Below are 27,889 nucleotides of genomic sequence, written 5' to 3'. Positions count from 1 at the left end.
TGGGGCCTCCTGCTGCTGCCACGCCGCTGGAGCACGATTTCTGTTCTCATCCTGAAGCAAAGTTCTTAAGCCGAGGTACTATTTCTGGGTTAGCGGAGTCTGTAACCTGAAGCGTATGTAACCTGAGGTACCACTGTAAGCATTAACAGGTAACTTGCCGGACAGGAAGTAAACAACCCACTCAAATTTCTGCTGTAGACAGCCCTTTCTGTGATGTAGGTATGATGTTTCTGGGGGTGGTCTTGGACTCCGAGGCGGGCAATTTAAAATGTCTATATAAGGGCAGGCACATCTTTGTTCTGGGTCCTCCTTCTTCTCCTGCATGTGAGGGGAGCACCTTATTGCAACAGTTCAATAAAGATCAGGCTTACGAGCTGCTTTGCTTCTCAGTATTCTTTGGTTGGCCTCTGTTATTTTCTCCTACCGATGGAGAACCTAGAAAGGACTCTTTAAGGGCTTTTGTGTCCCCCATAAGGGAATAAGGGCAGATTTCCGTTTATTACATAAGCTTCGGGTTGTGGCGGCAATGTTTGCCGAAACCTCAAGTCAGATGCTAAAGGAGCAGAATTTGGACAGAGCGATACGCCATAACTCAGCAAGGGAGCATCTCATTTGCACACAGAAGGTCTTGGGTTCAATCGCCAGCACTTGTGATTTTCTTCTGGTATAGTTTTGCTGGAGTCCAGAGTCCTCTCCCTTCTTGTGTTTCCTTGCAACTGGTGTTGAGAAACATTCTTGCCCCATCGAAGGAGGCAGAACAGAACTGCCATGACTAATAGTAACTGATATAGCCCACACTTCCTTCCTGAATTTGTCCAGTCCATCCAGATTGCCACCCACCACTGTTTCGTGTGGCAAGGAGTTCCACAGTTTAACTCGGCGCTGTGTGAAGAAGGACCGTATTTTATGTGTCCCGAATCTTCCATTCTGCTTCATTGGTTGTTCTGAGATGCTTCTCCACCCCTCTATAATAACCGCATTATTGCCATCTGAAAGAGCACTCTTGCGCTATGGAGCAACAAAAGTAGGACAAAAATGTTTTTAAAAAACCATTTGTGGTATGAAAAGTTGCAGGAGGGCAGCAGGAAATTCTGGGGAATGCCCCAATGGCAGACGCCACAGAGTCCTTGTCTTTGCAAGTGCAAGCAAAGATCGAAATTTGGGATGACGTATAACGGCCCACAACAATTCTAACACTACAATTCCCAGCTTCAGTTGGGCTCGCTCTCAGTCATGAGTGCAAATATTCCTGAATGCACAATTAAAAGAGCTGTTATTTAAATGTGCCAAGAATTGGTTTTATTTATTTAAGTAGTGGTGGCGGAAAATAGGGCATTTTCCAAAGTTTTATTTTTTTTTTAAAGAAAGAGCACGAGAGGCGGGAGAGAGAGCAGGTCTCTGCCCTCTAGGAACCTACAATCTAAACTCCTGGAAAAGAGAGTTTCAACAGAGGGCAAGAAAAGATAACAGGACAAAACTGGGCCAAAAGTCGTTTAGCTTAGAATGGAATCAGCAGGCCGAAATGTTCAAGGGAAAGATGGGGCTTGAAGGAGGACCTGAAGGAGGAAAGGTTAGAGTGCCCTATAAGTGTTCTAAGAGGGAATTTAGAACAGACATGGGAGACACCCTAGAGGTCATCCATCTCAACCCCCCTTTTGCTCAGGGTCGGGATCTTGAAACCTGACCTTCCCAGCCTGTGCTTTTACATCCTTCTGGCGAAAAACAAAGCCGCTGACCCCAGAGGCAGTCTCTGCTCCACCAGTGATCAGCTCTCACCTTTAGGGAGTCTCTCCTAGTGGTTATAGCCAAAATCTGCTTCCCCGCAGTTGCCACCCATTTCTTGGGTTCCCTGAGCCTTTGGCCGTGAAGGAGGAAGGAGAGGGAGGCCTGTCAGTGCGCAGACTTTGGTGCCAAGGTGACCCTTTAAGGCTGCCGCCTGCATTAATCATGCAGATTGGGCAGCTATGCATAATTTCCCTGACTTTGCATAATTTATTCTGCTTCCGCCATTGGTGAGGAGGGGCAACCAAGTTCTCAAGTCCCAAACGCAGGAGATCTTACTCAACAACTTCTCCAGCTCCTGCGATTCCACCAGGTGTTCGCTGTGCATATTTAAGCACATATTTTAGATGATGAGAACTAGACACTTGGGGCGTTAACATTAAAAAAAGAAAGAAACGGGATATCCTCAGTAACTCTTAAATATCTCATTGAGCCATTGCATTTCACATTTGCAGTTTCTTGGACCAGTCCTCTTAATGCAATACTTATTTTTCTTATCATCATCACTCCCTGGTATTTGACATTTGCAATTCTTTGGACGGTCCTGTTAATACAACACATTTTACAAATATTATCATTAAGTTTATTTATCTATAAAATACTTGTGTGGAAATAAAGGCAGCCTTCAGGCAATGCAACCACAAACAATAAATTATTCTTACAATTCCCTTGTACTTGACACTGATGATTCAGGTCCTGTCAGTGCAACATTATTATTACTACCGGCAGTGCTTTTTTTTCTTAAAAAAATGTTTAGGGGTACTCTCCTTTTGACTCAAGAAAATCACCATTTTATAGTTCAAATCGGGGGAAAGAAATACAGTCAATGGACAAAAGTACAAAAATTCACACAATGTTTAGGGGTATGCGTGTCCTTGCGTCCCCCCAGGGGAAAAAGCACTAGCTATTGGTATCAACTCATTTTGACTCAAGAGTAGCCCTATTGAAAATAACAGAGCCGCCGGTTCCCTCTGTCCGGTTTCCATTTTATTGTTTGAATGTTTTGAAAAAGTTCCTTTCGCTGACCATTTTTTGCAAACCGCTTGGTGCTTGGCTGGGTTTTTTGTTGGCTTGCTTGTTTTCAAAATACGCACTATGTCACGAAGCAAATCAATCTCCCCCGGGGAGGTCTACTCTGAGCAGGAGTTCCTACTCGCGTCGGGTGCCGCTCGCGACCCCCTGCAGCCCCTTCTCCTGGGGGGGGGCTGAGCGCCTTCTCTCCCCCCCGTCCATCTCCGCCCCCCACATCCCATCCCACGCTCCTCCTGGAACAAAGGACGCCTCGCCTCGCCTCTTGGCACCGTGGCGCTCGTCTGGCTATAGATGGGGCTGTGGAGCCCCGACTCACCCCTTTCTCCCAGCGCCTGCCCACAGGAGAGAAAGGGGGGAGGAGGAGAGAGGAGGAAGGAAGGAGCAGGCGAGGCAAAGAGGGAGGGAGGGAGAGAGGGAGGGAGGGGGCGCCTCTCTCTCTCTCTCTCTCTCTCTCTCTCTCTCTCTCTCAGTAGGGATGTGCGCGCATCGCAAAGAGGTCCATGCCACCGGAGGTCTCTTGCGCTCCCTCTGAGAAGAAAGAGGAGCAGGAGGGAGGAAGGAGGAAGGCAACCAGGAAATAAAGAGGGAGGGAGGGAGGAAAAAAAAGGGGGGAGCCATTTATTTTTTCCCCCTCCTGCGAAACAGCCAGCCCAAGCCTTCAGCTGCTTGCTCGTCTCCAGGAGACCAGCGTTGATTCTGATTTTTCCTCTCTCCCTCTCCTTTCTTTCTTTCTTCTCCTTCCCCCACCCCTCTTCCTCCCCCCACCCCCTTTTTCCTGACGGCCACCCCCCCCGAGGAATGATGAAAAAAACCAATTCTACCAAGCGGGTGAGTTTGCAGTCCGCTTTCTGAAGACCCCCCGAAAGCAGAGGGTCATTGTCCAGCTTCTGTGAGATTGGAGGGGCGCGCGGTGGGGAGGGGGGAAGCTGGGGAGCCTGCGTTTTTTCTGGATTATTGATTATTTGGTTGCTGTTGTTGTAAATATCGTTTCGATGCCCTTCGATTCGGCCCCCTTCCTCCAACAATTCAATTGCCTCCTACCTCTCCCCAGTAGCCCCCAATAGCTGAGTCCTTTAAACTGGTACAGAAGCTGGATTGTCAAGTGTTTATTATTAAAATTGGGGGTGGGTGGTGTTTTGTTTTCGTTTGTTTTTTTGCATTAATTCTGGGAGTATTTGAAACAGCAGAGAAACCCACCACCCTTACAGAAACAACGCAGGGTGCCTATTCTCCAGATTTAAGACTGTTCACCGTGGTTAGAAAGGCGGCGGGAGGGGGAGAGATCCATTTGAAAACATCCAATTCTGTAGCCCCACATTTGCTCTTAGAAGCGGGGCCTCGTGCGATTATTATTATCATTAGGTCCGTTAATATTATGTTGTTATGCTCCGCGTTTTCAAAGGGCGAGAAAGCAGGGAAAACACGAAAATTGTGATGATTATTTTTTAAGGAAAAAAGGTGAAACGCAGAGTGGGCAGGGGGGCAGGTTGACACAGTCTGTTTCCTTACATAATGGATGTGGAGGCGGTGTGGGGTGGTGGTGGGGTGCCAGAGGGTTTTTAAAAAATTGTTTATTGATTTGTGCATCATCATCATCATCTCTCTCACACACACACAGAGAGGGACCGTTAGAATTGGGATTGTTTTGTTAGTTTAATAATAATAATAATAATAATAATAATAATAACAACAACTGCACACTTTCAAGGGAGGACGGTGGCTCAGAAAAGATTGCCAGCGGACTCTGCAGCGATAGAGGGGCCCTATCCTGCAGTCTCCGGGAAGGAAGGATGCAGGTTGGAGAGGCTTGAGATAAAAGACATTCCATCACAGTTTCCAATTCTCTCTTTCTTTCTCTCTCTCTCTCTCTCTCTCTCTCTGGCTTCTCTTTCTAGGGTCACCAGGATGGGAACCAGCAACCCACTCTGCTGGAGAAGGTGGGCTGGGTCCGGAAATTCTGTGGAAGAGGCATTTTCCGGGAGATCTGGAAAAACCGCTACGTGGTTCTGAAAGGGGACCAGCTGTACATCTCAGAGAAGGAGGTAGGGTCTCTCTCTCTCTCTCTCTCTTGGAATCTCCTTGGAGGGCAGCCCTGCTCCCCCACCCCGGAGAGAGATGGCAACCGTTTCCCACGCCCCCCACCCTCGTAGCCGGAGCTCCAAAACAGGAAATTGGGGGGGTGGAGGGAGGAGAGACCACTGGCTGGGGCCTTGCCTGAGACCTAGATTTTGCAAGTTGAAAAGGGGCAGCAATTTTTGAAGTCCGTGGAAGTGCGGCAGGCGCTATAGGGCTGCCCCCAAAGGACACAGGCCCAGGGCCCTTGTGGGAATGTGGCGACTCGTTCCCAGGATGTGGGGTCAAAGGTGATTAATGTTGAGAGGGGTCAGTTGCTTGCCAGCAGCAAGCAAGCAAGCAAAGGAGCCAACTCCTAGGGGCTGAGATCCCTTTGCCCCCCCCAATAAACATTTGAGGGGGCTGCCCCCTAAGTGGATGGGTATTGCCATTCAAATGGTGTACATGCGACGTGTCTTGGAATCGATTATGTGGGGCTTAGATGGGCCCCCCAATGATCTATTCAGGTTGGCACCCCTGGCGGCAGGGAAAGGGGTTCAAAAGCCCTTTGGTGTCTTCACAGCTGTTGGGGAGTGGGGACGGGTGGCCTCCTGGCCAAGGGACCCGGCACCTGCTTTTCATGCAGAAGGTCCCGGTTTCATTCCCGGCATCTCCCGGTCAGGCTGGGAAGGTCCGGAACCTGGGAGAGGTGCTGCCTGTCAGTGCAGACAATACTTAGCTTAATGGACACAGGTGGTCAGCGTAAGACAGCTTAGAGAGGGCCGCAGCTGAGGCAGGGAACATTTGCCCTCCATGCAGAAAGTCGCAGGTTCAATCTCCAGGTAGACCCCCATCTCAAAACCCTGGAGCTGCCAGTCAGAGTAGACAATACTGAGGTAGAGGGACCAATGGCCTCACTTGTCATTAAGATGGCTTTTTAGGTTCTTCCATTAACCGGCCCTTTATTCAGATCCATGAGGACTAGCGCCTTGCTTTCTTCTCAGAGAAGAAATGAAGGAGGTCCCAGACTCAGTGCCCAGGAAGAGAGCAGCTGCCTGTCAGTGTGGGCAGTACTGAGCTAGATTGACTGACGGCCTGACTTCTGGAATGGCAAGTTCCTGCCTTCTTATTCGCTAGTCCTTCCTTTGTGTTCCTGAGGACTAGAATCTTGCTTTGATTTAAAGGGAAGGCTGGTGGCTCTACAGCTCAGCACTTGATGTGTGTTCCTGTGATGGTGCTCCCCTGGCTACTTGGCCAGAGCAATGGGCGCCATTATGGGTTTTCCATCCCAGGTGCCGGGAACATTGTTTGCCAGAGTTCGGTGGCGAAGGCTCTAGCTTCAGTCCCTGCTGGCAGCATCTCTGGGTAGGGATGGGAGAGGCCCTGAGGCCCTGGAGAGTTGCTGCCGGTCTGTGTAGACAATACTGAACCAGATGGACCAGAGGTATGAGAGCTTCCTGTATTTCTGTAGTGTTCTGCATTGTCAGCCATCCTTTCCTGAAAATTTGCATCTCGATTTCGAGGTTTGCTTCCTCCTGCGACATCCTTTCCTGGTTGCCAGGCCGGCTGTGAGACAAAGGGCAGGTTAAATGCAAAGTCGTGTGGCACATCGCAGGCCCCCTAAGTAGAAATCTCTCCCTTAGCCTTGTTAAAACCTTCATCCTTTGCGGACGATTAACCTGAGCGAGCATTCACTTGGCTGCATTGCCGTCGATGTGCCTGACACTCTTACCTGTGCCCTCTCATTTCCACCATCGCCGTGACCCGTTCGGAAAATAAAAAAATCCTGGGGGTAAAGAAATTATTTCATAAAATTTATGCGCCGCTCGATTGCGGGGGGAAACTAATCTCACAGGTTGTCGAGAAGAACTAGCAACAGTTTAAGACTTTTGAAAAGTTAAAATAGCAGTAGAGTAAAAACAGGATTAAAACTCACGCCGGCCGGATATTGCTTTAGATTCTTTGTCTAATCAAAAATGCTTTTGGCAGGTGTGTGCAAAAAAAGGCCTGCTATCAATAGGCAGGGAGTTTCACAGCGCATGTCCTTATTTATTATTTCCAAAGAAATTGCTTGGAAGTTGCACCTTGAGCTTCTAATTTTCAGGTGGACAGGAAACGGCCCCAGTTTCTCGGTAGTGAGAGACAAAAAAAGGACTTTGCACGCAGCTGGAGACTACGAGGGTCTCGTTTCTAATAAGAGGTGATGTGGTTTAAACCTATTTTGCACATCCGGCCTTCTGGCCTGACTCTTCCTGACCCTCAGTTTGTCACAGCAGCAGGAAGCCTAACTTTTATGCATTTCTTCTTCCTTCTTTTTTCACTTTGAGGTGTGTGTGGGTTTTTTTTGTAGCATCGTGCAGGCCAGATGGTGCTTTTGTCACTTGGGCGAAAAGGTCGGGTCCCTGCCCCCCATCAGCTTGCATTCAGAATTAAGAGGTCGGGGTTAGGATGGGCAGGATAGCAGCGAGAGAAGAACCCGGGGAGGGGGGGGAGGGGGCCGCGAATGGATGTAAACAGACACCGGGTCACCTGGGGGGGGGGGGGTGACACCTTAAAGCAGGGAGAGTTCCTAGTCCCCATGACTGGAGAGAGATTTCTGCAGAAAGATTTCTGCAGTCCATGCAGGTTGCAAAGAAGGTTTGAAATTAGCCCTGTATGAGGACCTGTTTTTGTAAATCTGCTCTCCCCACCCTTGTGGTCAGATAGGATTTGTTCCTCAGGAAGCCCTGGGAACCTGAAATGTTTGGGGTAAGTGGGGAGTAATTGGGGCACCCCATTGCGCCATCCCACCAATGTCTATTGTATTCCTGGCTTTACACAATCTTGGGAAGGGAAGGGAAGAGCGAGTTGGCGTTTCCATGTCCTCAGTTCCTGAGACAAACAGAACAGTGGACTGCTCCTAAGGCAGGGCTGAGGAATCGAGCAACCTTCATCATAATAATAATAATTTATTATTTGCACCGTGCCCATCTGGCTGGGTTTCCCCAGCCACTCTGGGCAGCTTCCACAGAGACCAAAAATACACTAAAATGTGACACATTAAAAACTTCCTTAAACAGGACTGCCTTAAGATGTCTTATGAATGTCAGGTAGTTGTTTATTTCCTTGACATCTGATGGGAGGGCGTTCCACAGGGTGGGTGCCACCACCGAGAAGGCCCTCTGTCTGGTTCCCTGTAGCTTTGCTTCTTGCAATGAGGGAACTGCCAGAAGGCCCTTAGAGCTGGACCTCAGCGTCTTGGCAGAACGATGGGGGTGGAGACGCTCCTTCAGGTATACTGGGCCGAGGCCGTTTATAGAGACTCATAGTCGGAAAAGACTTCAGTTGTGGGGGCAGAACGTAGCCATTGACAGAGCCTTCCCTTCCTCCACGAATCTTCCTCTTTTAAAGCCATCCAAGTTGGTGTCCATCACTGCATCCTGTGGCAGTGAGTTCCACATAACACCAGTCTTGAAAGACCTACATTGGCTCCCAGTATGTTTCCGAGCACAATTCAAAGTGTTGGTGCTGACCTTGAAAGCCCTAAATGGCCTCGGTCAAGTATACTTGAAGGAGCGTCTCCACCCCCATCATTCAGCCTGGACACTGAGGTCCAGCTCCGAGGGCCTTCTGGCGGTTCCCTCCTGCCAGAAGCCAAGTTACAGGGAACCAGGCAGAGGGCCTTCTCGGTGGTGGCTCCTGGCCTGTGGAATGCCCTCCCATCAGATGTCAAAGAGATGAACAACTACCAGACTTTTAGAAGACATCTGAAGGCAGCCCTGTTTAGGGAAGCTTTTAATGTTTGATGTATTACAGTATTTTAATAGTTTTTTGTAAGCTGCCCAGAGTGGCTGGGGAAGCCATTATTATTATTATTATTATTATTATTATTATTATTATTATTATTACACAGTTCAACTGAAGAAGGACTTGGTTTTGCCTGTCCTGAATCATCCTCTTCAACCCCCCGCCCTCAATTCCAGCATTATGGGAGAGGGAAGGGAAACGTTTCTCAGCATAACTTGGTCAACTTCTTTCACGTCTCCACTTACTCACTTTTCCTGTAAACTGAAAAGTCAACCCCCCAAGGCTTTTCGCAGGAAGAGGGTTCTCAGAAACAGGCTTTCGGAAGAGCGGGCGTTTTAATTACCATGAAACTGACCGGGCGCTATGGTGGCAGGAAACTAAGGCATTAGAAATGCAGAGAGGTGATTAGGCAGAAAGGCAGAGAACGGGGCGATCCGGTTACGGAGACATCCGATCTCCAGGGTGGGTGGGTGGCTCACTCGATGGGTAGGCGGGCTCAGGTGGGGGCAAAGGGCTTGGAGGAAGGGGCTCGTTCGGGATCCGCCGTGCCTTAAGGCTGCATTGCACACCGTGCAATTTCAAGGCGCCTCGGTGCCACCAAAGACTGCTGGGAACTGTAGTTTATCCCTCGTGGAGCTACAGTTCCCACCAACCTTCACAAACTGCAGCTGCCAGGATTCTTTGAGGGGGGGGAATCATTTGCTATCCTAGAATTGGAAGGGACCGCCAAGGATCAACTAGATCAGCCTTTCTCAACCTGTGGGTCCCCATCACCTCCCATCACCCCTAGCTAGCAAGGCCAGAGCTCAGGGATGATGGCAGTTGTAGTCCAACATCATCTGGGGACCCACAGGTCGAGAACCGCGGATCTAGATCAACCCCCTGCAATGCCCTCAAGAATGCCTGGCAGACGGGCATCCAAATTCTGCTTATAAATCTACCATGAAGGGGAGTCCATTGCCTTCTGAGGGAGTCCGTTCCACCCTCGAACAGCTCTCGCCATCAGAAATGGTTACCTAATGTGTTTTGTTGGGATCTGCTTTCTTGTAATTTGAATCGGTTGGTTTGGGTTCTACCTTCCAGAGCAGGAGAAAACAAGCTTGCTCCATCCTCTGGGTGTCAGCTTTGATATTTGAAGACAGCCGTCATATCTCCTCTCAGTCTCCTATTATCTGAGCTAAACATTCCCAACTCCCTCATCTATCCCTCATCTGGCTTGGTTAATAATAATAATAATAATAATAATAATAATAATAATAATAATAATACAATTATACCTCGGGGGTTACAGATGCTTCGGGTTTTGTGATTTCGGGTTTCACAACGCGCCGAACCTGGAAGTACCGGAACAGGTTACTTTTGGGTTTCGTCGCTTGCGCATAAGCGCTAAATTGCACTTTGCACATGTGCAGAAGCGTTGAATCACGACCCACACATGCGCAGACATGGCACTGCGGGTTGCAGAAGCTGTGGGTTACGAATGTGCTTCCCACACAGATCACGTTCGCAACCCGAGCGTCCAGCATCTACTGTAATAATAATAATAATAGTAATAATTTTTATTGGCTCAGGGCAGCTACTACCAAATATACAATACATTAAAAACACAAAATCAAACAATTAGTTTAAAATACAATTCGAATCACATTTAAAATAAAATTAAGTGGGAACCCACGAATCATAACCGTAGGGGTAAGGAATTCAAAGTGCACCAGGCCCAGCCACTCATGCTGGTCCCATATGGGCCGATAGAAATAGCCAGAGGCGCCACTTACATACAGTGTCCCATAGAAAGAAGGGGGTCAGACTGAACCCCGACCAAAGGCCTGGCAGAACAGCTCTGTCTTGTGGGCCCTGCGGAAAGATGTCAATTCCTACAGGGCCCTGGTTTCTTGTGATAGAGCGTTCCACCAGACCGGGGCCAGGGCTGAAAAGGCCCTGGCCCTGGTCGAGGCCAGTCTAACCTCCTTGTGGACCTCCAAAGTATTATTGTTTGTGGACCGTAAGGTTCTCTGCGGGGCGTACCAGGAGAGGCGGTCCTGTAAGGCGGTTAAGAGTTGTGGAAGTCAAGTTTTGTGGTGCCAGTAGGCAGGGCAAGCGATGTTCTCTTCCAGTCAACTGAGCTGCCATCTTTTACACCTGATGTTATTTTGGGGGCATCTCTAAGAGCCTTCTTGTACAGAATGCAACACCACTGGTCCATCAAGCTTAGTACTGCCTACACTGGCTGGCAGCAGTCGCTCTCCCAAGGTTTCAGGAAGGATGTATCTCCCAGCCTTTCAGGAACTGAAGTCGGGACCTTCTGCGTGCAAAGTCGGTTTTCTGTTTCCGTGATGAGTGGCATGTTTTTGAAATCATACCTTAAATCGAAATCCGTAAGGTGTTTGTGTGTTCTTGATGGACTGGTCTGAGCCGAAGGATCCAGACTGAGTTGGGAGGATGTTCCTCTTCTATCGATGGCGGAATATTGAGTCCTGAAGTTCTTTCAGGAGGACTTGGCTGGGAGGGACCTAGCCAACCAGGGTTTGCGAGATAACCTCGGGTTAGGCGTCCCTTGCTGCCTGGGCCTCAGTGTTGTAGCGGGTTGGTCTAGATGACCCTCTGGCCCCCTTCCAACTCCAAAGAAGTCAACGATTCTCTGGCCGTCTCTCTTTGTCGCTGGCACTCCAGCTGCAGTCATGGTGTTCAGCCTCCTTTGCTGATTCTGAGCTTTCCTTTCATCCTCCCAGGATGCAGGCTGTAAACAAGGCCGGGTGTCCTCCATGCTAAAAATATTTCCGAAATTATTTGCCCAGACAACCCAAATCCTTGCACTAAGAAAATCTCTGACCCTGCATGAGTCACTCACACGAAGCAACTTCACGTTGTTGGTGATTTTTTTGCTCAATTCCTTCTGCTACGAAACTCTCTTTCTGGTTGGCTCAGTCCGTAGAGCCTCTGAATCACAGGGTTGTGGGTTCGAACCCCACATTGGGCAAAAAGATTCCTGCAGTCCTGCAGGGTTGGACTAGATGAGCCTTTCAGGTCCTCCCAGCCCTGTGATTCTTTGTCGTCTGAGATTATGCCAGGCACTGCCGGAATACTGTAAAAGTCTACCTTCGAACCCCTCAGGGTTAGAAATCGACTCTTTTTATTCCTGACCTCTCCTGCTTAAAAGAAAGGAAGGAAAGGAAAGTGGAAGAACGTAAGAGCCCTGCTGGATCAGATCAAATATTTCTCCAGTCCAGGTGTCATTGGGGAAGGGAACGAAGGCAACAGAGGTAGACTGCCCCTGAACTTGGAGTTCCATTTAGACAGCAGGGCTAACAGCCATTGTTAGGTCTCCTTCCCGGCCCCCGGCCCACAATAATAATAATAAATTTTATTTATACCTCGTCCGACCCGGCCAGAGCCGGGCTCAGGGCAGCTAACACCAGTAAAATTACAGTAAAAATATAATAGGGGGGGGGGGGGAGGAACCAATTTAAAATGCAATTTAAAATGCAGCCTCGTTTTAAAAGTAGCCCATAGATCAAAACCACAAGGGGAGGGATACATAAGGGTCAGAGTGAGTCCAAACCAAAGACTAGGCGGAACAGCTCTGTTTTGCAGACCTTGCGGAAAGATGTCAAGTCCCGCAGGGCCCTGGTCTCTTGTGACAGAGCGTTCCATCAAGTCGGGGCCAGTACTGAAAAGGCCCTGGCCCTAGTTGAGACCAATCTAACCTCCTTGCGACTTGGGACCTCCAAAGTGTTGTCATTTGTGAACCTTCAAGTCCTCCACAGGGCATACCAGGAGAGGCGGTCCCGTAGGTACATGGGTTCTAGGCCACACAGGGCTTTAAAGGTCAAACTCAGCACCTTAAACTTGACCCTGTACTCCGCCGTGAGCCAGTGCAGTTGGTAAAGCAATGAATTTGTCTAATCTGACTTAAGAGCCATTTAAGCCAGCGGCCAATTGCAATACTGCAAATACGGCAAATTCTGTCCGGTTTGCAGGATGGTGAATTCCATTTATTTACGTATAGGTGATTGCAATTCTACCTTTTTTCCTCTAGGGAGCTCAAGGTGCCAGGCATAGTTCTCTCTCTGCCTATTCCCGCAACAACCTTGTGAGGGAGGCTAGGCTGAGAAGGAGGCACTGGTCCCCAAGTTCACCCCTGGTGACCTCCATGGCTGAGTGGCAGGATTTGGACCCTGGTCTCTCCCAGGTCCTAGTCTGACACTCCAACCACTACACAACACTGCCCCTATATACCCACCACCACCTTCTAGTTGCTGGGGGGGGTGGCAGATTGCCACATTTATCCAAGACCCTAGACTTGAGAGACAGGCTGTTTCTGTTTTCCTTTTGGTCCTAAAAGCCCCCACCCCACCCCCAAAATCTAGACCTCAGCTTCACATGTCCTCAAAATGCTGCTTATTGTTTTTTGGGGGCAGGCGGAGGGTGTTGATCCTTGCCCGCCACCCGACTTCACCTCTTGTAATTAATTCCGATAGCGTGCTAAAATGCATTTGATACGAGCCTTGGAGAAGGTGCGCAGATCGATGCCCCTGGAGAGTGAAAGTCTGTGTTTATTGATGTGTGTGAAAAAGAGCGGGGGGGGGGCACTTTCAACCGTGGCCTCCGCTGCTCCTGGGGCAGAGAGGCAGAAGCACACACACACACACACACCCCTCCAAGACGGAAGGTTGCCAGATCCCTGCAGGCACGCACAAGCTTTTTGCTTTAATTTTTAATCCAATGTTAAAATTGTTCCACCCGCTTACTTAATGCACTAGCTCTTAGCAGATTCCCCCTGGCGTTAAGTTTGGAGCATCACTGCCGGTCAGTGTGGACCCGTAGTCTTGACTCTGCAGAAGGTGGCGTCTTCGGTTCTTGTTCAAACCGGCTGCCCATTCACAAGCCGTTCTGGCAAGTGAATGGCTTGCCAGTTAATGACCGATGGTAACAATGACCATGAGGACTAGAATCTTACTTTATTTATTTTTTTATGAGGGCTGTAGCTCTGTAGTTCTGGGTTCAATCCCCAAAGACATCTCCAGATCCGGCAAGATGGACCGATAGTGTCTGGTTCCGCTTCCGATGTCCCGTTTACAGATCTGGAAAGAGCGCGGATGAGTTGGGGAAATCTCCGTGAATTTGCCTGCTCCAAAGCCATCCAAGTTAGTGGCCATTGCCGTCTCCTGTGGCAGGGAGTTCCACAGTTTCAACTGTGTGAAGAAGTCCTTTTTATCTGTCCTGAATCTTCCAACTTTCAGCTTCACTGGATATCCCTGAATTCCACTGTTAGGAGAGAGGGTGGAAAACTTTTCTCTGTCTACTATCTCCATGATACGCATGATTTTATAAACTTCTATCATTTTGCCTCTTACTCGCCGATTCTCTAAACTAAGAACGGCCAAACTCCGCAACATTTTGTCGTAGGGAAGTCTCTCCATCCCCTTTTCTGAACCCTTTCCAGCTCTTCAGTACCCTTTCTGAGGTGAGGCGACCGGAACGGTGCACAATATTCCAAATTCGGCTGCACCGCCGATCGGTATCGCGGCATTACGATATTGGCAATTTCCATTCCTTTCCTCGTGACCCCAGGTGTGGTAAACCTTTCCCAAGGACTCTCTCCCCTCTGCTTCCCAACGAACTGCTCCGATCGCCAGCTCACAGGCATAGGTTTTTGCGCTGCGATAGCCCAGCCGAGCTGCCCATGTGCGCACAGAGGCCCGCATGACATGCCCTTTGCCTTCCCCCAAATTGATTTGCGAGAGTTGAGCATGAGCTGTGTTAGGTCAACCTGATGCGAGCGGCAATCGATATTGCCGTCCCCTCCGTTCTGCAATGGAGAAAATTGCATTTATTTGCGGCTCCCTAGTTGGAATGAACATGGCGCTCCATTAAGCGGCTGCTGCCCTTGCTCTTTTTTTCCTCCCAAATCTCTGTGGTATTGGAGGGTGTTAGGAGCGGTGCAATGGTGCAATCGTTCCCTCGTGGTGCGGACACACTTGTTTTGGGACGCCTCCCACTAGTCAGACGGGCCTTGCTAGCTTTAGGAATGCTACCAGAGGTTAGTAGCGTTTGCGATTTCTTTAGCTTAGAGAATAATAATAATAATAATAATAATAATAATAATAATAATAATTTATATCCCGCCCTCCCCAGCCGAAGCCGGGCTCAGGGCGGCTAACAACAGTAAAATAGTACAACATTCTAAAATCATTTCATTATAAAATTAATTCAACTCAAATTGATGGCAACCATTAGGCTAAAGTTCTGTGAAGATTGCCAAAGGAGGGAGTCAGACTGTGCCCTGCGGAAAGATGTCAAGTCCCGCAGGGCCCTAGTCTCTTGGGATAGAGTATTCCACTAGATCGGAGCCACAGCCGAAAAAGCCCTGGCTCTGGTTGAGGCCACCCTAACCTCTCTGTGGCCTGGGACCTTCAGGATGTTTTTATTTGCAGACCGTAAGGTCCTCTGTGGGACATACTAGGAGAGGCGGTCCTGTAGGTACGAGGGTCCTAGACTGTATAGGGCTTTAAAGGTTAAAACCAGCACCTTAAACCTGATCCTGTACTCCACCGGGAGCCAGTGCAGCTGGTATAGCACCGGGTGAATGTGATCTCGCAGCGAAGACCCCGTAAGGAGTCTCGCTGCAGCATTCTGCACCCGCTGGAGTTTCTGGGTCAGTCTCAAGGGCAGCCCCACGTACAGCGAGTTACAGTAATCCAGTCTGGAGGTGACCGTCGCGTGGATCACAGTGGCTAGGTCAGGGCGAGAGAGGTAAGGAGCCAACTGCTTAGCTTGGCGGAGATGAAAAAATGCCGCCTTTGTTGTAGCTGCAATCTGCGCCTCCATGGAAAGGGAGGTGTCGAAGATTACACCCAAACTCTTAACGGACGGTACTGGCACTAATTGCGGCCCTGCAAGAGATGGGAGTTGCCCTCCCCCCCCCCCCAATCCCATATCGTCCCTTCCCAGCCAAAAGCAAATAAGAGCCAACATCTATATAAAATTCTGCCTGGCAAGGAGAAAGCAGACAGAGAAGAGGTCCCCCCCCCCCCTCATAACACTACAACTTGTGGACATCTAAGGAAGCTGAATGTTGCGAGATTCAGGGTAGATTTCTTCCTGCAGCGCAGAATTAAACTTAGGAACTTCTTGCCGCAGCAGGCAGTGACGGACGTCAACCTAGAAGGCTTTAACAGAGGATTAGACAGATTCATGGAGAAGTGAGCTGCTAACTTGGCATTAGACTGAGATATGGCTGGTAGGCTGTTGTTGTTTTCCACCCCAAGCGCAGCTAATGTGTCCGTTTGGAAATGGATCGCAGGACGGAAAGGGGAGCCTGACCGCCGGGTTCAAGCCCAACGTGGGTCCACGCTCTTCTGTTCCGGGGTTTAATTCCCTTTTTGGCTAATCTCTTCTCTGGGGACAAAAAGCTTTAGGAGCGAAGGCGGTGGTTTTATTTCACGTGTCGCAAATCCTGCGTTGGCTGTGGGTCTCAAGCGGCTTAAAGTGAGCTCTCCTGCCTGGCACACAGTAGAGATTCTGGCCCGGTTAAAAATAGACGGCACTCATCCTCCCCCCTCCCGTTTGACTTTTTGTTCCTGCCCACTTCCAAAATGCACCAGATAATAGCGCAGCGATGTTGGTTTTCCTTCTGCTAAACTGTAGGCGTGCTCATCCCTTCCTCAAAGCTGACTTTCGCAGATGGATTTAAGATATCCGTGTCGTTTTTAATTTCGTATTTTGCTTTTGAGGCTTTTCGGGCACCCCGCCCCACGATATTTTCGAGTGTGGGACGGTCTAAAACAAAGAAGTATCTTCCATATGCACATGTCCATAGGAATGCAGTAAACCTGCATCTTAGGTGCAGTCCACATACAGCAGTCATGTCCAAAGTCCGTTTAATCAATTTAATCCAGCACCCTTGTGGCAGTATACAGTGGCACCTCGGGTTAAGAACTTAATTCGTTCCGGAGGTCCGTTCTTAACCTGAAACTGTTCTTAACCTGAAGCACCACTTTAGCTAATGGGGCCTCCTGCTGCCACCACGCTGCCAGAGCACGATTTCTGTTCTCATCCTGAAGCAAAGTTCTTAACCCGAGGTACTATTTCTGGGTTAGCGGAGTCTGCAACTGAAGCGTATGTAACCTGAAGCATATGTAACTTGAAGTGTATGTAACCCGAGGTACCACTGTATGTCCTGGGGTAAAATCCTAAAAATAACTCAACAACTTTGGGGTAAAATTGTAAAAAAATCTCAACAACTTCAATCCTAAACACCTTGGTCGGCCCTGACGCATGTTCACTTCATCAAAGCTGGTCCTCTTTGAAAAAAGTGTGGGTACCCCAATAGAGTTTCAACCGTATGCTGTGAAGGGGAGCTGGCGGGGATCAGAGGCGAGTGGAAGCCGCAAAGCAGAGCTCTCAAGTTCTCGCAGGAAGTAATTTTGCCCAGCCACCTCTCCCGGGAGCATCCTTACCGCCAGAGTTGGATTTAAGGGAGCGAAACTGATTTGGTCGCACTGGGCATGGAGCCTTGGGGAAGCGGCAGGGGATGCCAAAACTGTGATTTAGAAAGGGGCCCAAAAGGCAGGGGCGCCGAATTTGGGCATTGCACCAGGCGCTGCTGAAATTTGAGACCTGCCAGGTCCGCCACTGCCTACCGCACCCCTGCCGAAAGGTGAGCCACTCAGAGGATGCCCCAGGAGGGACTTGGCCAGAAAGACCAAAACTTGGAAGCATGACCAATAGCTTAAAAGCTCTTTTTGCACTGGGTCTGCTTTGAGTTTCTAGCTTCCTCTCACATCTGAGCCTACTGCTCACTGGCTCCCTTATAGCTGGCTAGCCATGGGGCACGTCGAAAGGGAATTTTGGCTATACCTGGATGTTGCCTCGGTGTGTAACCTTTGGGACCAAACCCAAGTTGCCTGTGAATGCGCTTTCTCTCCTGCAACTTCCATTTGTTCCATTGGGAAGTCTCCGGTAAATGAATCCCGTGTTCTGGTTAGTGGGGTGTCATTTGCAGTCAGTACCCCAAACACTACTACTACTATTATTATTAGTAGTAGGGACGTGGGTGGCGCTTGTGGGTTAAACCACAGAGCCTAGGACTTGCCGATCAGAAGGTCGGCGGTTCGAATCCCCATGACGAGGTGAGCTTCCGTTGCTCGGTCCCTGCTCCTGCCAACCTAGCAGTTCGAAAGCACGTCAAAGTGCAAGTAGATAAATAGGTACCACTCCGGTGGGAAGGTAAACGGCGTTTCCATGCGCTGCTCTGGTTTGCCAGAAGCGGCTTGGTCCTGCTGGCCACATGACCCGGAAGCTGTACGCAGGCTCCCTCGGCCAATAAAGCGAGATGAGCGCCGCAACCCCAGAGTCGGCCAGGACTGGACCTGGTGGTCAGGGGTCCCTTTACCTTTACCTAGTAGTCATTTGCACTTTTAAAAGCAGCTGCACGCATGGTTAACTTATGGGATTTGCTGCCACAAGAGGCATTGCCAAAGGTGGTAGTGCGTTCACCATGTGGCTTCTCAATAACCAGGAAATGCTTTCCCACCTGTAAAACCTGAAAACTTTATTTATTTATTTTAAGGAAATGTTTGTCCACCTGGCCTGGCGGTTGTACTTTTTGCAATGACAGTGTATCCTGCAGAAATCCGCAGGTGTGGCTTCCCCAGCTATGGAGATAAACGTAACGCTTTCCAATTAATAATAAATAATAATTTTTTTATTTATACCCCGCCCTTCCCAGTTTAAAAATTGGGCTCAGGGCGGCTAACAGCAAATGTGAAACAGTGAGTAAAATGTGACTTAAAAACAGCATAAAACCGCATAGAATACAACATAAATCGCAGCATCAATATCAATAAAATTCAAAAATTCTGGGGTCATTTTTTTGGGGGGGGGGACCCCAGTCAGTAGACATTGAACGATCACTAGGGCTAACTGGCCAAGTTGGTCCTACTAGGGCCAGCAAGGAGACCAGGGAAGAATTTAAATGTGGGGTCCCAGAAAGGGTTTCTTCACAGAAGAGGAAATGGAAAAGGGAATAGAGGATCAGGCTAATTCAAATTGAAGGCCAGGTGGAATAGCTCAGGCCCTGCGGAAGGAGACCAAGTCCTGCGGGGCCCTAGTATTGTGGGACAGAGCATTCCACCAGGTCAGACCCGTCACTGAAAAAGCCCTGGCCCTGGTGGAGGATAGTCTGGCATTGACACAACTGCAGTGGGAGGCTGAAAAGCTGGCAACCCTTTTTGGCTGGGATCCCACCTAGCGAGCAGAGAGGGCCGTGAGCAGATGGAGGAGTCGCTCTGCCTCTTCATCTCCAGGGTGCAATCCTCTTACACCCGCCATCCAAACAGGTGCAGTCAGCTGCTGAGCTGCAGTGGGGACCAGGAGCCTTAGCCTCCCTGTGGGAACTACAGCTCCCAGAATGCTTTGTGGCTGGGGAAGTCAGAAGGCAGTGATTCCCACTCTAATCTGCTTTCGTCGCAATCAACGCTGTTTTCATTCTGCTGCATCTTGGTTTCCACCAAATGCTAACTTATTCTTCTTCCTGTCTTCCTATGCATCGCAATCGACTTGATTATTTACGCACGTTACAAATGCCATTTACGCAAGTTACTGACGTCATGACTCATGAATGCTGGATGCAATTTAAATGTGAGGTGGCAGCAACCATCAATTACGTATTGTCTGCAGACTGAAAGCAGCAGCAGCAAATGTCAATCAATATTTGCTGGGTTGATTCCCATCATGTAGACAGGACAAATAAGTCAACATTGGCCATTTTGCTTCTGTCAGAATCCTCCAATGTCTGATTTCATTGTGTTAAGTGGAGTTTGGATTTGATATCCCGCTTTATAACTACCCAAAGGAGTCTCAAGGTGGCTAACAATCTCCTTTTCCCTTCCTCCCCCACAACAAACACTCTGTGAGGTGAGTGGGGCTGAGAGACTTCAGAGAAGTGTGACTAGCCCAAGGTCACCCAGCAGCTGCATGTGGAGGAGCTGGGAATCAATCCCAGTTCACCAGATTACGAGTCTACCGCTGTTAACCACTACACCAAGCTGGCTCCATAAGCCAGGATAGTTAAAACAGTTGAGGGTTTGTAGTGTATAGAGACAGAACCAGCAATCAATCGCAAATGAAAGACTCTCACTGAACTTGTGTCCCTCTGTGTTTGTTATTCCCTGCCTGCAGGTAAAAGACGAGAAAAACATTCAGGAAGTGTTTGACTTGAACGATTACGAGAAATGCGAAGAGCTCAGGAAATCAAAAAGCAGAAGCAAAAAGAACTACAGCAAGTTCTCGCTCGCCCACTCCAAGGAGCCTGGGAACACAGTAGGTCTTCCCTGTCACCCCCACCCAGAGGGATTCCTGGCTCCTGGTTAAACTATGGAACTCCCTGCTGCAGGATGTGGCAGGAGAAGGATGGTCCTTCCAGCATCCTTGGACTCCAACTCCCATCAGCCCCCAGCCAAGGTGGCCAATGGTCCATCAGCCAGTCTCTTTATTACAGTCAGCGGCCAGTATTTTAAAATCTATAAGCTAGTACCAGACAAAACAAGACAGAGAGATGTAACGATACGATGACTAATAACTGAAGCATACTATAGAATGCCAAGCGCAGAAAATAAAGCCGTAAGTTCGTTAAAATTAATCCCCAGTGAGTTTTACTTGCTGCAGCGCAGTATTTAGCTCCCAGCTTAGAAGAGATGGATGCATCCCCGATCTGAGAGGAGTTTTAAAAAGCATAAAATTCACCTGACCGCCCGGGGAGTTTCTGTAAAAAGGAGTTTCCAATAAAAATCCGGCGCGGATCACAATAAAAGAGCAAGGCATAAGAATAGTTGCTTCCATCTCTCCAGATTTGCAGGAGAGTTTGTGTTGACAATAGGGGTTATAATTTTTTTGCAGCCTCCTCTCCTGTAGGCGTAAGGTAACCCATCCCGCGAGGTTGAAGGAGCCAGACCAGCCAGGATGGCCAGTGGTTAGCAGTTAGGGGAATTGGATTCCAGTGACACCTTGAGGCTTTTAAGACTCCCCAGCCCTGGGATAGTAATAGCACCCTAGGAAACCAGGATTTCGTCATTGATCAAAAGCTACAGAGCCGCAAGTGAAGAATGGGTCTTCTTGACTTGCATCTCCTTTAATGGGAGACAAGGAAGGGATATAATAAAGCAAGGTTTAAGTGATCCTCTCTCAGACACCATGGTTTTGCATTACTATTTATTTTAGTTTGAGAATTCATGCCCTGCGTGGCCAAAAAGACTCCAGGAAAGGCTTAGGTACAATAAAAAAAAAATGACAGCCCTTGCCCGCACAGGTTTATAAAGTAAACAAGAACGTCACACAAGGGGAAACGGACAAGGAGGGAAGAGGAAAAATCAAAACTCAGATACAGATTTCCAAACAGTTGTCCTGATGGAAGAGGCCTTCTGCTTCCCATCTCTCCTGATGGGATGGCTGCCCCCAGGTGACAGGTGAGGGGAAAGGAGGCCTGAGGGAACTGGCCTGCTGTAGCAGAGCTTAATGGAGGGAGCTCTGCTGTCCAGAACCAGGGTGTCACCTGGGTGCTTCAAAAAGCCAACCGAGTTGTAAGTGGGTTTTGTATTTCCATGCACTGTTAGGGATTCTCTCTTCCACTAAGAAGCTGTTAGGCGCTGGTCCTTCTGACGTAGATGGACGCCATCTTCCTTTGCCTTGGGATGGGTTTGTTGACGGCGTGACATTTGCAGCTGATGCACATTCCTTCTCTCCTAGGCACCTAACCTAGTCTTCCTGGCTGTGAGTCCTGAAGAAAAGGAGTCCTGGATCAACGCTCTCAACTCTGCGATAACTCGGGCCAAGAACCGCATCTTGGACGAGGCAAGTAACCTTTAGGGAATGAGGTGTTCACGGACAGAGAATCTGCTTTGCATGAAGGTGGTCCCGGGTTCAGTGCCAGAAGGCATCTTCTGGGTAGGACTGTTGTTGTTTAGCCGTTTAGTCGTGCCCGACTCTTCGTGACCCCATGGACCAGAGCACGCCAGGCACTCCTGTCTTCCACTGCCTCCCGCGGTTTGGTCAATCTCATGCTGGTAGCTTTGAGGACACTGTCCCACCATCTCGTCCTCTGTCGTCCCCTTCTCCTTGTGCCCTCCATCTTTCCCAGCATCAGACTCTGCATAAGGCAGAGTCTGTTCCTACAATGTGGGTCTTGCGCCCCCCCAACCTGTTCAAGGGGTTGCCCTTTGAAAGTTGCCTTAGAGTTGTTTTTTAAGAAATTTAAGAAAATGGGGGGAGATGTATTTGTGTATAAGACACCCCCTAATTTAATGACATTATTTTTTAGGGGGGAAACCTAGTTAAACATGGAAAAATACGGTACTTACTTAATTGTTCCTCCTCCCAGGAATAATGAGAAATGGACATCGTTTGTATTCATTCATTCATCCATTCATTCAGAGCATTTGTACCCTTCTTTTCAGCCAAAAATAAATAAATAAAAGGCCCCCAGAGCAGCTTAACGTACAGTCAAAACAAGAGTTCCTTTCCGCACAATCTAAAAGCAAACAAAACCACAGCACGCAAGGGAGACTGGACTGGGAGGGAAGAGGAAAACATTGCGCTTATGGCAGGCTAAACAAAGGGGCCTCTGCCGGGTTGTAGTCTCCCACAGTGAAGCTTTTGAGACCCCCCTCCCACTGCCTCCAAGATCCCTTTTGTTTCTCCACCGGTTGCCCCCCTTTCCCGCCATCCTTCCACCCACTGAAATGTGAGCTTATATAAAGAGCTGCCTCTGCTCAGAGTTTTAAACAGTGCGATTGAATTAAGGAACTCTTTTAAAGAAAAAAATAGGAAGGAAGAAAGAAGAACCGAGACTACAGTCTGCTGTCTCCGATATCGCTGGGGCCATCTGTCTCTCTTTTTTGATCGCTCTGCCTTTGTGGGCTTGTGACTCATTCTGCATCTGCAGAGCAGGGCAGAATCAAGGGGCGGCCACAGTGAGAATTTCTTGCTTTTATTTAAAGGCTGGGGTTGTGGTTCCGCCTTTTGATCCGTAATAATCCCCGGGGTTGGAGCGATGCTTCTGAATGCTGGTTGCTGCGACACCCAGGAGGGAGAGAGTGTTATTCTTGCACTCAGATCCCACTTGCTGGTTTCCTGCTGGGGCATCTGGTCGGCCACTGGGAGGATAGGATGCTGGACTAAGTAGGCTCCCTTTGGCCTAAATCAGGAGCAGCAAGACCAAAGAAGAGATTGATCCACATGGTGCATTGTTAAACTATGGGACAATGGCCGCCTCCTTGCCTACAGACCCTCTTGGGTGCTGAGATGGGCAGGGGGCGCCCTCTAGGTTGTTGCAGAGGCTCAGGGGATGGGGGCCTTCCCTGTGGTGGCCCCTAAGCTGTGGAACATCCTCCCTGCAGTGATGTGCCCGCCACCTTCATTGTAAACCTTCCAGAGGATGCTAAAGATGTACCTCTTTGCTCAGGCTTTTGGCACTCGGGGTGCATGTTTTTTAAAAAACACACCTTATTTTGCAATTGTTATTTTAAACTGCTTTTAACATTGCATTTTAATTTCTGCAACCCACCCTCGGACCTTAGGGTTATCGTTCTCCTTAAATCTATTACCTCCAACCCCATGGCGTTTGCTCTGGGGTTGGCTGAGGTCGGGAACCTTAGGCCTGGGGGCCAAATGTAGCCTTGCAAATTCTCCTCCCAGGCAGAGGTGTAACCAAGGTCTCTGGCACCCTAATCAAAGAGCTGTATCACCGCCTCCCCTCACCGGAAAATCACTTTACTGCAATAGCCACATTAAAAATTACTACATTTCACGCGACCCAATTGCTTGAAACATCTCGAGTGAGGGCAGGGAGGAAGGGCAGGAAAAATTGTACGTCTTTGTGCCACGGTGCGAGGATGGGAAGCTTCTCCTGTGTTTGATCTCAGTGCGACAGGAGCGGTGATCTCCCCCCACTAATACATCATATGATCCATAGTCAGATAGGTGGCTTTTGAGCCCCTGGTGGGGACTGGTTTCACCAACTCCTAGGTACACCTCTGTGCCAAGGCCACACCCCTGCCCAGCTCTGTTTTGCACCCCTGTTGAATGCTTTTCCTGTCCTTGATCCCTGGTCATGTTGTCTGCTTGCCTAATAATAATAATAATAATAATAATAATAATTTATACCCCACCCTCCCCAGCCAAGACCGGGCTCAGGGTGGTTAACACCAGGTATAAAACAATTGATCAAAATAAAACTTAAAAACAAGATTAAAATACAACATCAAAATGCAGCCTCATTTCAGTAGAAACTCAAATCAAAAACTTTTTGGGGATGAAAACGTCAAATCTTCACCAAGGCCAACTATCCAGACTGGTCCTACGTGGGCCAGAAAAAAGCCAGGGAAGTCCCCAAATAGGAGTTCCATCACAGAAGGAGAAAGGAAAGAGGGGGAAGGGGATCAAATTGATTCCAAGCCAAAGGCCAGGCAGAACAACTCTGTCTTATAGCCCCTGCAGAAAGAAATCAGATCCTGCAGAGCCCTGGTCTCATGAGACAGAGCGTTCCATCAGGCCGGGGCCAGTTTTGAAAAGGCCCTGGCTATGGATGGATAACAGAGGGGTGTTTGTGTGTAGAAACTAGCCCACTGTAGAAAAGAAAAATGTTACATTCCCGTGTCTGTCCAGTTTCCCCACTGGCCTTGTCTACCTCTAGAATGTGGTCCCTCAAGACAGCTGCCTGGAAGGGAGCATGGCCCTTGCTAGGGAATGTTCTGCGCTAGGGTGACAGAGCGCTTGAATCCACTTTGGATGTGCCAACTGACATTCCAGAAAGGGCTCCAATCCGGGAAAATTCTGACTGCCTGGAGGCCCAACAGGTTTAGCAGAATGATGCTCTGCTTTGACCAAAGTGCGCTTGCACCTTCATGCCTGGAACGTTGGCCAACAACACACTTCTGAGCAGCGCCTGTCTCTCCAGAGGATTTGCAGCCCTGCAAAATCTGGAGCCTCTGCCAGGCAGCAGTCAAGCCGTTTTCGACCCCGAAAGAGATTCCAGCTAATTGTTGCGGGTAATGAATACGCCGCAGAGTTCCAGGCTAAGCTGACGGATCAGCCCCTTGCAGGGAGCCAAAACGAGAGGGATAAATTATTCACCGCGATCCACCGCGCTGGCCTGTCGTCGTGACAAACTGACGGTGGGTCTTCTTGTGTTGCATTTCAGGTGACCGTGGAGGAGGAGAGTTACCTTGCCCACCCGACTCGTGACAGGGCCAAGATCCAGCACTCCAGGCGGCCGCCGACCAGGGGGCATTTGATGGCTGTGGTACGTTAAGGCGGATTTCCCGCTTCCATTAAGGGTGCACACTCAGAACTGGACATGGGAAATATATACGTGCAGTACAATATCATCTTATGCAGGGGTTTGGTTTCAAGGGTTTGATGCACACACAAAAAGGCAGATTTTCAAACTGCCCCATGTGAGCATATCCAGACTCCTGGAACTAGCGCATTGTGCAGGTCTCGCTCCCCAAGAAAGGGAGAAAGCTCAAAAGCTTCCCGCAAAACGCAGCATGGAAAAAGCTTTCAAGCTCTCTGTCTCGTTTGCCAGGCAAGGCCCGCTTGGCACACCGGCTCCAGGTTACAGATGCTCACGCAAGATCTCACGGGAACTCATGAGAGCATCCCGGAGCCCGCGCGCTGAGTGGGGCTTGCCCAAGAAAGGGAGACAGCTCAAACAGTCTTTTCATGCCAGGAAAACCCGGTGCAAAAAGAGCTTTCAAGCTCTTTGTGTCGCTTGCTTTTAACTTGCAGAATTCGAACAAGCTGGACTTCAAACACTTGTGTCTGAAACTGCACAAATTAAGTGTGCATCAGATGACAATTGCTGGAAATCACGGGAGACGTGGTTGTGTTCAGGCCCTGGTTGCAGGTTTCCCATTGAGGCATCTGGTTGGCCACTGTGAAAACAGGATGCTGGACTAGATGGGCCACTGGCCTGATCCAGCAACAGGCTCTGCTTATGTTTGTATTCGATCCCTGTGTGTGTGTGTGTGTGTGTGTGTGTGTGTGTGTGTGAGAGAGAGATGGCATTAGCATGCATGTTTTGTTTTGTTTTGTTTATACACATGCAAAAGTTGACTGATTCATTGGGCATAGGAAGTAGCAACTATGGATCAGAGCCAAATTCTTCATTTCTGTCCTTGGTATTGGGTTACCTGGCACAAAAAGAGCATTGAAGCTCTGTGCCTTGCTGCAGAGGGGTTATTTTGGCATACCAGCTCTAGAAGACTAGGGGTGCTCGGACGAGGGCGCCTCCAAGGGGGTGGTTTGTGTCCATGTGCTTTTGTGTTTATGTGCCATCCCAGGAATGTGACCCCTGCGTAAGATGCGACCACACTGTTGTATCCGTGGGTTTATTTGTGATGCCTACAGGCACGACGCTCCAAAATAATTCTCAAAACACGTAGCCCTTATCTCTCTCTCTCTCTCTTCCTGCCCCACGACCTCTGTAGGCATCTACCTCAACGTCCGACGGAATGTTGACCCTTGATTTGATCCAGGAGGAGGACGCTTCCCCGGAAGACCCCGGCACCTGCGAGGAGAGCTTCCGGGTGGACCTGGACAAATCGGTGGCCCACCTCTCGGCCGGGCGGCGGTGTTCGGATTCCGAGAACGTGAAGCCCGCGGAGAAAAGCCGGACGAACAGCCTCCCGAGGCGGGAGGTGGCGTCTTGGGACAAGTTCTCTCAGCGCACCGACTCCTTTGAGAAGGGTACCATGTACACCCCTCAGGTTCCGAAGAAGCTCTCCCACCTGGAGAAAAACAAATGTGCCTCCATGGAGGAGATCCTGTCATGCCGGGACTCTTCCTCGGCGCACCGGGCGGTGCTGCGGAAAGGGCTGGAGGAGCAGCTGGCCTCGGCCGGGCCAGAGCAGCTGGGCCGGATCCAGGAACTTGTTGCGTTGAAACTTGAAAAGACCCAGGAACTGCTGGCGGAGGTGAGGGGCTACGCCGAGGGGAAACGGAAGGCCAAGGACCCCGCTTCTGCCGCCACCGCCACCACCACCATCGCTTCCTCTCCCTCCTCCTCCTCGTCTTCTTCCAAGTTGGACTCGGAGGCCATCTTGCAGGAGACGGAGCGGCTGCTTGGGGAGGCCTCGTCCAACTGGAGCCAGGCTCAGAAAGTGCTGCAGGAGGTGCAAGAACTGAGGGGCCTGTACAAGCAGCTCGAACTGCAGCTCTCAGACCCCAAATCCAAACAGAACGCGCAATCCCAGTACAGGAAAAGTATGATGTGAACGGAGGCCCATTTTGGGCCCTCTTAGGCGGGAAGGACAGGGTGTTAGGGCGGCTAGGAAGAGGGTCAAAAGGGTTGGTATGTACCTTTTTATTACCACTATTATTATTTACAGTGTTTGATGCTGACGAGGTGCCTGTTCTCATCCAATCCTAATTTCTCACCAGTTTGATTTGCTGCCCTTCTTTTGCCCCTATCACCTCACGCCCTTTCCCTTTCTCCAGCCCCAGACAAACACATTCCAATAAATCAGTTTGTATCCATGCTTTTAAATTTATTTTGGGGGGCTTCGTTTTCCTCAGCTTTCTCTCGCTCTAAAACAATATCAAGCCTCTTTTTCAAAGAGGATAAAGGATTCTAGGTTTACGGCAGGAGGGCTTAATATTTATTTTTTTTGTAGTTTGGTGGCAGGGCACAGAATCTGGTACAATAATTTCTTTCTGGAGAAAACTTCCAAATGGAAACTTGAGGCCCTCAACCTGAGCGCAGAGAGGATGGAGCAAATGAGAGCATCCCAGTAGCTTTCTCCAGTTCTCCAGAAGTCCCTGGAGGTTTAGACTGACTTTGGGACCCAGGATGTGGGTTTCTTCCCACAAAACAGCAGATTTAATTCACTACTAGTCCCTCCACATTCAAATCTCTCTCGCTCTACAAAATCTGCTCTTCGGGCTCTCACTCTGAGCCACTCTGCTATTTGGGCTGTTGTTCCTTTGCCCACAGTGCCCACCTTGGCCTGCGCCCAAAACCCTGCCACAAAGGCGGTCTTAAACTATGCAGAAAAATCATCTAAGTTTCCCTGATGTTTCCAAACCAAATCAATTCAGCTCTGTGCTTGAGCACAACGTCAGATTGAATTGCACCCCAATTCTTAAAACTTTTATCTGACTGTTCTTGATCTCTGGTGGAATTCTGGTTGTCTTTTAAGTTCTACATGACCGGCAACAGAGTTTTTGGGTACACATTCAT

At 49.3% G+C, this 27,889-nt stretch overlaps 1 protein-coding gene across 1 annotated transcript; it reads left to right on the top strand.

Moving 5' to 3' along the window:
- Positions 1-3,068: 3,068 nt before the first annotated feature.
- PLEKHO1 (pleckstrin homology domain containing O1) lies at positions 3,069-27,186 on the top strand. The gene is made up of 6 exons (XM_083715752.1): positions 3,069-3,642; positions 4,710-4,856; positions 19,834-19,974; positions 21,397-21,501; positions 24,848-24,949; positions 26,139-27,186. Exons 1-6 carry the CDS (start codon positions 3,106-3,108, stop codon positions 26,922-26,924), a joined length of 1,818 nt encoding a protein of 605 aa, XP_083571878.1. The 5' UTR covers positions 3,069-3,105; the 3' UTR covers positions 26,925-27,186.
- Positions 27,187-27,889: the final 703 nt, after the last annotated feature.

The sequence above is a fragment of the Podarcis gaigeae genome, assembly GCF_964106915.1.
Source record: "Podarcis gaigeae genome assembly, chromosome: 16".
Taxonomy (NCBI): domain Eukaryota; kingdom Metazoa; phylum Chordata; class Lepidosauria; order Squamata; family Lacertidae; genus Podarcis; species Podarcis gaigeae.
This window is presented reverse-complemented; position numbering and strand designations above follow the sequence as displayed.

Excerpts from the sequence above, each read along its gene's own strand:
- PLEKHO1 (XM_083715752.1), top strand. The coding sequence starts at position 3,106 with ATGGGGCTGTGGAGCCCCGACTCACCCCTTTCTCCCAGCGCCTGCCCA. Across the intron at positions 19,975-21,396 it reads CCAAGGAGCCTGGGAACACA|GCACCTAACCTAGTCTTCCT; the intron begins GTAGGTCTTCCC and ends CTTCTCTCCTAG. Across the intron at positions 21,502-24,847 it reads AGAACCGCATCTTGGACGAG|GTGACCGTGGAGGAGGAGAG; the intron begins GCAAGTAACCTT and ends GTTGCATTTCAG.